Consider the following 12749-nt stretch of genomic DNA (forward strand, 5'->3'; position numbering starts at 1 on the left):
AGTTTGACTTGGTAGGTGAAAATGTCCTACCCTCAAGTGTCGTAGGGAATGTCTCATGCTTGCAGGACTTCCCATTAGGGAAAACCTACATTTTTAGGGATGTTAACCTATTGTCACATAAGTTTCTTCAATAAAAAATGAATTACATAATCGATAGCAAATAGGTGCTCATTTGATACTTATCAAATATGTATTGCCTTTTGCCTAATTTTTCTGCATTTCTCAGGTTGCTGACCAAGTCACCTGTGTACGATGTTCTAGTAATGGAAAGTTTGTTGCTGTGGCAACACTGGATATGAAGGAGACACTTTACTTCTCAGACACTTTAAAGGTTAGTTTATTTTTTCTCTCAATTTCTGTAGCCACCTATTTGACCACTGCTGTAATCTTTAAAGTCTTGGTGTAAGATATCACATTCTTGGCTACTACTAGTCCTTCTCATGAGATTTTCATCATCTGCATTTGTACTGACATACGATTTAAGCTTTCCTGGCTATTCGTATGTATAGATTAAAAAATATGACAGTGAACCTTAATGTTTGTTATTGTAGCCCATGTTTCATTTGCTCTCCCTATGATGTTCATGGTCCATTCAGGAACCCATCCCCTGATACAGCACATCTGAAATTTTTTATTCCTCTAAAACCTGTTGTTGGGTACAGCATGGAATACCTTATGGCAGTTAAAGACTAAAAATCTGCTTACCTCTCCCAGAATGCTGCCTACCTTCATACAGAAGTCTTGTCGATTTGTTACGTTTGATATTAATGGATCCTCTTAAATTGTTCTTTTTGGTCAAGAGTCCAATTTCTCTCTCCATGATTGATTTTTCTTGTAGCTTATGTCCTAGTAATGATACATAATAAAACTTAGGATGATCTCCATATCTCTCCATCTGTCTGTCTACTTATATATTTGCTTGTTATCTGGTTTTTAATGATGTGGTAGGTTAGCAAAGAGGAAATGCTCAGCATGCTTTTCTGGTGATATATATATATAAGCTACATTTAGCCATGTTCTTGTAAAATTGGTGAGGTATATTGCTTGGGAAGCTACTGCTTTCAATTACTGGTGACTTTAGAAGTAAGTTTTGTCTCATTCAGAGAAAAGAATCTTAAAATTTCTAATCTGATTTTATTTTAAATGTTTATTTGACCAGCTCTGTCATGAACTGTATGGGAAGTCTTTGCCTGCCACATGTATGGACTTCTCAACGGATGGAACCATAATAGTAACAGGCAGTAAGGACACATGCCTTCGCATTTATGGTACAGATTTTGGGGACCAAAGGAGGTAAATTGTGTTTTATCCATTTATTGCTGTTTTTTCTTTTTTCACTGGTAAAGAACCCTTAATTTTTCCTTTTATCATACAATTTTCCTTCTTTAAATTGCAAATAGAGGGCTTTTGCTTCTTAAGTTTGGAAGTTATTCTTTGGCAGATATTTCAGACTTTGCTTATGGGTATTCAGCATAAATGTGTCACCATTTTATTGTAAAATTCCTATTCTGAGTAATGTATTTGAAAGATATTGTGAGATACTTTACTCACAATTTGGGAAAATCCATTTAAAATGTAGATAGATAATAGAATCAATAAGTGGATATAATTTATAGTTGAGAAAAACGTTCGTTTTGATTGATGTCAGTTATGGTACTGTTGTAATGACAGTTGTAAGGGGTGAATGTCATTTGAATGACATAAAGATGAAAGCTTGTTTAACTGGTATGGCTGTCTGAAATGTGTGGAATATGAGAGATAATTGCAAGATTTCTGTTAACATAGTCTAAGGTTGAAGCAGACCATTATGTAACAAATTTAAGGTTGAAACAGACCCTTATGTTAACAGTTTAAGGTTGAAGCAGACCATGTTAGAGATAAATAATATATGTATATGTATTTTAAGTGATACTGCCTGAGAAATAGTAGTGGACGCATTGTACTTGCCTGGTTGGAAGTTTCACTTTATGACATGTGGAAAGTAAATTGTTTTCAAGCCTGTGAGTTCCTATGAAAATTTGTGTATGTAATGACACTACTTACATTGACTGTATGCATGAATGATTTTTAAAGCTTTATGTACTTTGTCCATGGAATAGAACTGTGGATCTGTTTCCCATTTTAGAAAGTTAATACAAGGAGGGGAGGATTTCCGGCCCCCCGCTCCCGTCCCCTCTAGTCGCTTTCTACGACACGCGAGGAATAGAAAGTATTGATTGAGAGGGTGAAGGCATGTACAGAGCATCAGATTGGGGAAGAGCAGTGTGGTTTCAGAAGTGGTAGAGGATGTGTGGATCAGGTGTTTGCTTTGAAGAATGTATGTGAGAAATACTTAGAAAAGCAAATGGATTTGTATGTAGCATTTATGGATCTGGAGAAGGCATATGATAGAGTTGATAGAGATGCTCTGTGGAAGGTATTAAGAATATATGGTGTGGGAGGCAAGTTGTTAGAAGCAGTGAAAAGTTTTTATCGAGGATGTAAGGCATGTGTACGTGTAGGAAGAGAGGAAAGTGATTGGTTCTCAGTGAATGTAGGTTTGCGGCAGGGGTGTGTGATGTCTCCATGGTTGTTTAATTTGTTTATGGATGGGGTTGTTAGGGAGGTAAATGCAAGAGTCTTGGAAAGAGGGGCAAGTATGAAGTCTGTTGGGGATGAGAGAGCTTGGGAAGTGAGTCAGTTGTTGTTCGCTGATGATACAGCGCTGGTGGCTGATTCATGTGAGAAACTGCAGAAGCTGGTGACGGAGTTTGGTAAAGTGTGTGGAAGAAGAAAGTTAAGAGTAAATGTGAATAAGAGCAAGGTTATTAGGTACAGTAGGGTTGAGGGTCAAGTCAATTGGGAGGTGAGTTTGAATGGAGAAAAACTGGAGGAAGTGAAGTGTTTTAGATATCTGGGAGTGGATCTGTCAGCGGATGGAACCATGGAAGCGGAAGTGGATCATAGGGTGGGGGAGGGGGCGAAAATTTTGGGAGCCTTGAAAAATGTGTGGAAGTCGAGAACATTATCTCGGAAAGCAAAAATGGGTATGTTTGAAGGAATAGTGGTTCCAACAATGTTGTATGGTTGCGAGGCGTGGGCTATGGATAGAGTTGTGCGCAGGAGGATGGATGTGCTGGAAATGAGATGTTTGAGGACAATGTGTGGTGTGAGGTGGTTTGATCGAGTAAGTAACGTAAGGGTAAGAGAGATGTGTGGAAATAAAAAGAGCGTGGTTGAGAGAGCAGAAGAGGGTGTTTTGAAATGGTTTGGGCACATGGAGAGAATGAGTGAGGAAAGATTGACCAAGAGGATATATGTGTCGGAGGTGGAGGGAACGAGGAGAAGAGGGAGACCAAATTGGAGGTGGAAAGATGGAGTGAAAAGGATTTTGTGTGATCGGGGCCTGAACATGCAGGAGGGTGAAAGGAGGGCAAGGAATAGAGTGAATTGGAGCGATGTGGTATACAGGGGTTGACGTGCTGTCAGTGGATTGAATCAAGGCATGTGAAGCGTCCGGGGTAAACCATGGAAAGCTGTGTAGGTATGTATATTTGCGTGTGTGGACGTGTGTATGTACATGTGTATGGGGGGGGGTTGGGCCATTTCTTTCGTCTGTTTCCTTGCGCTACCTCGCAACCGCGGGAGACAGCGACGAGGTATAAAAAAAAAAAAAAAGAAGAACTGTGGATGATAGATGCAAGAGATTACAAACTAGACAGTTTTTTGCATATTTTTTTAAACTTTAAAGATAATGTACAGATGTATTTGAAATTGAATACTTTATTTGTTTTCAGATTATTGAAGAATGCTCACCAAGGAGGGGTGACAGATTTACGGTTCATCTCTAAAACCCATATGTTCTTTTCATGTGGCCAGGATGGCACTGTGAAACAATGGGATGCTGATAACTTCCAAAGGATAATCACTCTTGACGGACACACTGGAATTGTCCGGTTAGTTGCTTAACTAGCTTCCATAGTTTAAAAGAATGGTATGGAATTGCCAGTGCTGTAAAATGGACAAGAATTGAAATGTATGTGAACACTGTGTTAGGTGATTTGATTTATTGTTTTAGTGGGCCTTTACTGCCTTTAACAAATAAGTTATAATGCACAAGACTCCATTTTTTGAGCTGTACAAATATAAAAAGAATTTGGATAGAGTTTTTTGTACACCATTTTCATCACATAAACTCTCTACACCAGATGGCTTATTTCTTAGAGTAAAATAAGTCTTACTTAAGTATATTACCTTAAGTATATGGTTTTATGAAATTTTATATGGTAATGCTTGAACATCCCTTTGTGCAACAGCAGTATCATTCTTCTCAGTATTTGGAGCATTACCCATTTTGCTGTGCCCATATATGCATTTCTTTTAACATATGAAGTGAGCACCATCACCTACTCAGGAAGTTGTTTATTACATTTGTTAGGAACTATTGTGGTACATGGCTTACATCTTTATTTTATCCTTTAATTTTATAATGTGGTTTATTAATCCTTTCAGTACGAGCAACTGTTATCTGATAATTCTTGAACTTCTTGGATTTTTCATAAAATCATCTGTTGTTTGTATACAAGGAAAACTCCATTTATGTTTTACTTTATTTCAGGTGTCTAGCAGTTTGTCCTAAAGGTGCTTGGGTAGCAAGTGGTGGACAGGACCATTCACTACGCCTTTGGGAACGAACGCAAGAGCCCCTGATACTGGAAGAGGAACGTGAGGAGGAACGCAGAAGAAAAGAGGAAGTAGCCACTGTTGTTCAGAGGCCTGTAGTGCCAGGAGAAGAAGGAGCTCAGGCTGTCAGACCATATGTGACCAGTCATCACACAGAAAAGGCTGTAAGTTGCTCCTAGGATATTTTACAACCTAACTCATGCAGAGCAAAAGAGGGTGTGTTGAAATGGTTTGGACATATGGAAAGAATGAGTGAGGAAAGATTGACAAAGAGGGTATATGTGTCAGAGGTGGAGGGAGCAAGGAGAAGCAGGCGACCAAATTGGAGGTGGAAGGATGGTGTGAAAAAGATTTTGAGCGATCGGGGCATGAACATACAGGAGGGTGAGAGGCATGCAAGGAATAGAGTGAATTGGAACGATGTGGTATACTGGGGTTGATGTGCTGTCATTGGACTGAACTAGGGCATGTGAAGCATCTGGGGTAAACCATGGAAAGGTCTGTGGGGCCTTGATCATGATAGGGATAATCTGAGCCAGGTACCCATTTTATCAACCAACCTCTGGGGGTGGATGGACAGCTGGGTTGACTGTGGACCAACTGCTGTAACCAAGATTCGAACCTATGTGTTTGACCCTGGGCAGCCCAGGCATCACTGTTGGGAACACTAACTGCTACACCATGGAAGTTTTGTAAAGACCTTTTGATAAGTAGGTAATCGTTGGTTGGCAACCAACAACCAGGGAGATGTATTACCAGTACTACCTGCCTGGGTACCCAATCAGGAGGGTAAGTGACATCTGCTTAGTGAGCCAGCACTTTAGTGGTTGTCTAGTCGCACTCCTCTGGCCCAATTAGCTGCCTTTTCTTTCTGCCTCACTAACATGTGGACCACTGGCATTCTGTCCACAAACATACAATCTCTCCTTGTCATATATAACACTTGATTACACTTATGCAGCTCATTCTTCATTACTCTAAATTTTCCTGCTGTAAGCACTATGCACTAGCACTTGCCTTTTGGCAAAATGGTAGGAGCAGTAGATAGAAGTAGCAGGATTATTAGGTAAAACATTAGGTAGGAGCATTAGATACTAGTAGTTATTAGGAATATTAAATAGGATCCTCTGCAAACACTGTGCTAGACTTACCCTCTGCCAGTGGCCTGTTAAGGGTAAGGCACTAAACGCTAAGAAGCCGCATTGGAGTTCTTTAATCATGGAAACTGTTGCCACAGCCTTCCCTTTGAGGGAGTTCCAATTGGAACAAGTGTCAGAGATACAAATAGATAGATACATAGATAGACAGGCAGAAATTGGGTCTTGGAGGTATTAAACTTAACCCAATTACGCTTGCCCCACTGAGATACCATCCAACCAAGTCTGAGTTTATTGAGGAAGTTGTGTCAAGACGAGATGCAGATTGAGTGAGAGAAGAAGGATGTGGAGGAATGCAGTGCTGTGTCATCAATGCTTTAGTACATTTGGTTATTTGTGGTAGAAAGGAAATCATTGATGAAAAGAAGAAAAGATGTAGGAGACAGGATGCAACCTTGAGGGACACCTTTGTTAATGGAGAGAGAGAAAGACTGATTAGTCATCAATCATGAAGATAGAGCAGACTGAGAGGAAGTTATACGAGGGAGTGGAGCTTGGAGAAGGGACCCTGATGCCACACCCTGTCAAAAGCTTTGGATGTATCGAGGGCAGCTGTATAAGATTTCCCCTGATTTTTTAGGGATGATGATCCCCTGAATTTTTCAGACATTAGTAAGATAGGGAAGAACATCACCAGTGGATCTCGTTTTATGGAAGCCATCCAAACTGATGATCAGAGACAAGACTGTGAGACTCACGTTATCTGAGGATATGGGAGTTGAGGAGGGATTCAAAGACTTTGGAAATGGTAGATGTCAGAGCAACAGGATGATGGTTAGATGTAAGTGTTGGTTTGATGTAAGGGTTGAATGTGAATGTTTTATCCAGCAAGATATATTTTTATGTTCATGTGAAGGTGTGGTGATCTATGTTTTGAGTGTATGCAAAAGAGGAAGGTGTACACATGGTAAAAAAAAATTTCTTTTTGAATGGGTCCAGTGAATTTCAAAATCATCAGCTTATTTGTCTTGTTAGGGTTTGTAAATGTGAATGAGATATTTTTAAGCCTTTTGATAACTGCACTTGTTACTTCCAACAAGATATGAAATTAACTTATTGTGGCAAATAACATGATATGTCTCTAGAAATTGATATATTACAATATCTTGAAAGCTGGGCTACCATTATGAGGCCAGGCCAATGGGCATTTCTCAAAATTCTTCATCCATGATTTCATATTGTTTCTCACAAAAAGTGTAGGGATACTTTTTTTAACTGTGTAGTGTATAACTTAAAGGGAAGGTATTTATTGGCATAATACTGCATATAGATATATGTAAATAGATTATTTTCTTTTTCATGCTAAAGATTGACATGATCTTAGAGGCTCTGGTTATCTACCGTGAACAAATAGAAGCAGGATCATCTGCTGTTCCCCACAATTTGATGACACATGTGTACAACACCTCAGATCCACTCAAGTTTGTTCTGGAGGTGCTGAGGAAGGTGAAATCAAGGTAAAAAATGTTACAGATCAGTCAGAGAAAAATTGGATACACTTGAGGACAATAGGTTGGTATAAATACATTTGTTAACTGAAAGTTGCAGCCAGGTATATGGATATTCATGGTTTGCATCTTTTCTCCTTACCTCCCACATGAATCCTTTATACGGGTTTTGTGAAACCTTATAGTACAAAGGTAATGGTGTTCTTTTACAAGCATAAAGGCACTTTTGTTTTGGGGCAGACAAGGTTAGTACTAGGTAATGGTCACTTTGGTATGTGGAGCAAATCTCTGTCTCATAATAGCCATTTATGAATTAATTCTTCCATAGAAAATATCATCCTTCTTTGTAGAAAGATGAGAAGAGCTGTTAACTAAAATATAAAGTAATTAAAAGGAATATACATGAAAAATACATTATTGAAATTAAAAGAACATTTTATAATGCTTATTATTTGAATTCCTCAGTGATGTGCAGTCCTTCATTCTTATATCTACAACTTGTCAGATAAAATGCAATAATGCACAGAAATCATTTTAATTCATCAATTATTCTAAAGTTCTGGGAATGCTGAAGAATATGTGAAAAGAACATTTTCTGAAAGGGTAAAATGTGTGTTTTTAAGTGTATTATATGGATGCGAGGCATGGGCTATAGATAAGGCTGTGCACAGGAGGGTGGATATGTTGGAAATTGAATGTTTTAAGGACAGTACATGGTGTGAATTGGTTTGATTAAGTAATGCATGAATAAGAGAGAGGTGTGGTAATAAAGAGTGTGGTTGAGAGAGCTGAAGAGGGTGTGCTGAAATGGCTTGGACACAAGGAGGAAGTGAGTGAGGGAATGAGTTGACAAAGTGGATATATGTGTCAGAAATGAAGGGAACAATGAGAATGGAGATGGTGGGTGGGTGTGAAGACGATTTTGAAAGATTGGGGCTTGAACATGCTGGAGGGTTAAAGGTGTGCACAGGATAAAGCGAAATGGAAGGATGTGGTTTACTTGAGTCGACATGCTTTCAGGATGTGTCCATTGTAAACCATGGAAAGGTCTGTGGGGCTTAGTTGTGGATAGGGAACTGTGGTTTCGGTGCATTATACTTGACAGCTACAGAATGGGGATGAGTGGATGTGACCTTTCTCTTTTCCTTGTGCTGCCTCACAAACATGGGAAATGGCAATCAGGTATGGGAGGAAAAAAAAATAAGTAATCAAATATTCATTAAATCTAGTCATCACTAATGATAGAAATAAATCATACTACTCAGCCTGAAGGGCTTGTAGCTTCTCTAGATGTGTAAAGCCCCTTCACTAATGTTGCTGTCATTGAAGCTGTTTATATAATTTTATGGTATTTATTTTGTAAACCAGTGATACAAGCCCCTAAAATTCCCTCCTTTCATTTTAGATAAACTTCTCAGGGCATTTACTACTAAAGCATTTGTTAGAAACCCAGATGGTAAGTTTCACTGCCAAGTATAACATGTGCAAACTAGATAATACCATCCTCTTGAATGAAGATTTATGCCCTCCCACAGATTGTGGATATGTTGATGACATTTATGCTGTTGTGTAATGAAGAATGTTTTCAAAGTTTACAGCAAGCTGTGGAAAAAGGTTTAGTGTTGAACTATATGTCTGAACTCAATGTGAATGGTAAAATTTCCATTCTTGTGTATTAGTTGTCAGAAAATGGCCAGTACACCACCAGTGTTTACAAAAAAAACAGACTTGGGGAAGTGCATGGATGATGTTAGTGAATGTCATCGTTGTAATTAAGTCATATTCCATAAATACAAGAATAGCTTACTATGGACACTTTTCAGCTTTTAAGTATCAAAATATGTAAACAATTACTGATTAATAATGGATACTTAGACGAAGATTTTGACCATGAACTTCATAAATTTTTAATGTCTCCACATGCCTCAACCAAAGGCCCATTCAAACAAAAAGTATTTTACCAAAAACAAAAGTCACAAGCATATATGGTAGGTAAGTGTGTAATTCAAAACATGAAGCATACTGTAAACTGCAGCAACCCAGATGATAACTTATTATTGTTATCTAATACATAAGCCCTAAAGATAGTAACTGTATATCCTGGTAATGAAATATAATTTGACCGACGACAAAAACCCTCTGAAGACCACCAATATAACATAAATTTGACTGTTCTCATGAAGGCTAACTTTCTCCAAATAGCTATATTGGGATGACCACTACCACTTTCAGTCGAAGATTTACAATATACCAGCAGGATGGTGTACCCAAAGCATCATATGAAGAGGGATCATGGTACATCACCCATAGGACAACAGTTGGTGGAGAATACAAAGATCCTTTAATGTTGCAACAGTCACAACAAATTATAAGTAAGAGGAGCAGCTTTCATATAAGAAGGTCATGTTGTAAGCTAAGATTATTTGGCCTCTCCAACTACCAAAGATGACCTTAGGTAGGGTGGCAACTAGTTGACACGTGAGGTCTGACCACCTGCTCCCTTCTTGCCGAATTTACTGTCATCCTCTAGCTACCATGGAGTGCACAGCTATATCCTGGATGTAAGAAATTTTTTCTTTATGTATATGATAGTTAGTGCTAAGCACTATTAAATATTAACCTGTCTATTCATGTCTTGCAGTGAACTTGAAGAAGCAATAATTGTCCTACCTCTGGACCGTATAATGGAATTAATGGTGGTAATCAAAGGCCTGTTAGAGCAAGGATGGGATGTGGAACTGGCAAGCAGAATCTTGGTACTGGCAGTAAGGATTAACCTTCCACAACTGTTAGCATCCGTTAAAGCTGCTCCCATTATACATTCTTTGGCACATCTTTTGCCTCAGAAAACTCTTCAGATACAGGTTGGTAGAAACTTATCTTGAATGTCATAAGTACAATAGATAAGGGAAGGATGTAAAGCACCTTTACTAATTTAATCCATGTTAAGATCCTGCTCAACAAGACCTGGGATGGCATGATGAATGTCCTAAAATGTTTTTCTTTGTTGACTATCCCTCGAGTACAACCAGTAGTGTTCAAAACTATTTTGGGGGAATAATGTACTTTGGCTTCTTTACTCTATCATGTTAAGTGAATCAGTTACCATTTGCTTGCCATAAGCAGTAAGAATATGTGAATTTTCAATTAATGCATAATACATCATTTGTTCATCTAATACATCCTTTGTTCATTCTTTCCACTTTTTTAGACTACTTTGTATGTAATCCTTAAGCTTACGGCCACCACTCCCCCGCCTTGGTATAGCTGCAATTAATGTAAATATTGTACGAGAAGCAATTTATCATTATTGTACATGTGAGCAGATGGAGTTGACAGTTGAAACCTGAAGATTGTAAAAAAAAGTAATGTGTAGAAGTAAAACATCTAGGTTATGGACTGTTGAGGTATTCTGAGATGGGTTAAGAGTAAAGGATATTTCATTTTTACCGTGTGAGTAGCTTCTCTGGTCTGACCATTTCCATAATTATCAGCATTAACCTTTCCTTTCAACTATGGTGTCCCTACAACTTTAGGAGTATCCAACTCTCTCAGTCACTGACAACATTGTAAAATTAACTTTTCTAGTCTGCTTCATTATCTCTTGCTCACTTAATGTTTTGCCTTAAAACAATTACCTCTTTAAACTGAGATTGGGAAAGGATTTCCCAGAGTAGCCAATGTAGTTAATTTCTATACATTTCTCTTTCTGAATTTCCTTGCAACTTCCCTATCTCCAATTTAAGGCTCTGCAGTTCCACTAGCTAACAGTGCCAATACTTGATGACACCAAACATATACCTTTGAAACTATCATACTTAGTTAGTAGTCGAGACTGCATAGAAAAAAGGGAGTCTTGTTCAGATGCTTAGTAGCACTGGAGTTCAGTAGTTATGTAGAGACTGTTGCTGTGGCCAGCTCTTTGAGGAAGTTCCCAAGGGGAACAGGCATCAGAGATATGGATAGATAGGTAGACAGATGTTTAGTTGCAGATTCTTTTCTTTTGAGCTGTTGCTCTGATTATACAAAGGATTGATTTGCTTTCATATAGAGTACATTGCACATATCTGGGATGGTTTTAGTTCATACAAACTTCAAAGTAGCACAATCCAACTTATTATTAACTCTGTTAATCTGAACTTTCCCTATATTGCAGTGGTTTTCTTTTTTTTTTTTTTTATAGTTCCCAAGAGCTGGTTGCTTGTTTGTCTCCACCATTAGCAAAACCACATTATACTCAAGCTATTGTTTGAGTTGATAACTTAGCAGGTCTTGGAATCTAAAGTTTGATATCTTCTCCTTCTCTTTCTCTCATAATCTGCCCCATTAAAAAGGGGCAGCCTTTTCACCTCCTCATTAGCTAAATGTGGTATATCATTCAAGGTTTTATTCCCATGTCTTCATACATATCCTTGGGAAAGCAAGAGGGGCGTCTTAATTATTGATTTTTTTTTACTTCATCAGTTCAAACTTTTTTTTAATATTAAGACATTTCATTGATAGCTGTGTTTCAAGTTATAGACCAGAATCACTTTTGGACAAAATTTTATTGATAACACAAGTTTATGGCTTTGTAAGTTATGGCAGCCTTGATACTTGCTGTCTCAAGTAGTTTAGATCTTCATGAAAGAGATGAAAGTACAAAAGGGCATGTCCAATAAAGTGAATCCAAAACATAAGATTTCGATAACTTGAAACATTGTCCACAAAATTGTAGCTTATTTTTATTTATATTGCCTCATATATTCATATTACAATGTCTCATATGTTGGGCATAGCACTCCACATTATTAGAGAAATAACAATCAAATTTTTATGCAGGATATGGTTGGATTTAATCTTGCTGGTTTACATCATATGAAGGATAGAGTAGAGCAGCGAACTGATACACAGTTGTTTGCTGAAGTCTCCAAAAGAGTTAAAGATTCTCGTCAGAAGAGGAAGAGAAAGGACAAAGCTATTAAGAGGGTGTTGTTGACTATATAGTAAAAAATGAGTATGTTGGTATTTATAGATGAAAAAGAAAAAAATGTAAACCAGGATAATAAATTATGAATTACAGGAATGAATGTTGCTATCCTATATAAATGTTGAAGATTGCTTTCTGCCTAAGATGTAGACAAGATGCACAATTATTAAGTTGATAACCAATGATTAAAGAAATTTATTTTCTTTTACTGTAAATGATATGAATGTTTCAGTACTTAACCTTATTTCTCCATTCCTAGTACTACTGGTTTAATCAGGTTCACATAACACCATGAAATCACTCATATACATTCCCATTCATGATCATAAACAATATTTCCATTGCATTTCTCTAAACTGTGTCTCAAGTGTAATGTACCAAAACCACAGCTCCCTATCCACATTCAGACACCCCCCCCCCCGACCTTTCCACAGTTTACCCCAGACATGCTCTGATTCAGTCCATTCATAGCATGTCCACCCCAGTATAATCACATCGTTCCTATTCACTCTA

The 12749-nt window shown here is 37.9% G+C and overlaps 1 protein-coding gene across 1 annotated transcript in view; it reads left to right on the plus strand.

Annotated features, from left to right (window-relative positions):
• LOC139752097 (WD repeat-containing protein 3) overlaps positions 1-12328 on the plus strand; it is a 50947-nt gene extending 38619 nt beyond the window's left edge. Inside the window, exons 13-19 of the mRNA XM_071667973.1 lie at positions 227-331; positions 1160-1293; positions 3777-3935; positions 4598-4826; positions 7128-7276; positions 9909-10131; positions 12089-12328. Coding sequence (XP_071524074.1) covers positions 227-331; positions 1160-1293; positions 3777-3935; positions 4598-4826; positions 7128-7276; positions 9909-10131; positions 12089-12253 — 1164 coding nt within the window. The 3' untranslated portion in view covers positions 12254-12328. The remainder of the gene's footprint in view (positions 1-226; positions 332-1159; positions 1294-3776; positions 3936-4597; positions 4827-7127; positions 7277-9908; positions 10132-12088) is intronic.
• The last annotated feature ends 421 nt before the right edge of the window (positions 12329-12749 follow it).

This window comes from Panulirus ornatus, chromosome 12 (genome assembly GCF_036320965.1).
Source record: "Panulirus ornatus isolate Po-2019 chromosome 12, ASM3632096v1, whole genome shotgun sequence".
Taxonomy (NCBI): domain Eukaryota; kingdom Metazoa; phylum Arthropoda; class Malacostraca; order Decapoda; family Palinuridae; genus Panulirus; species Panulirus ornatus.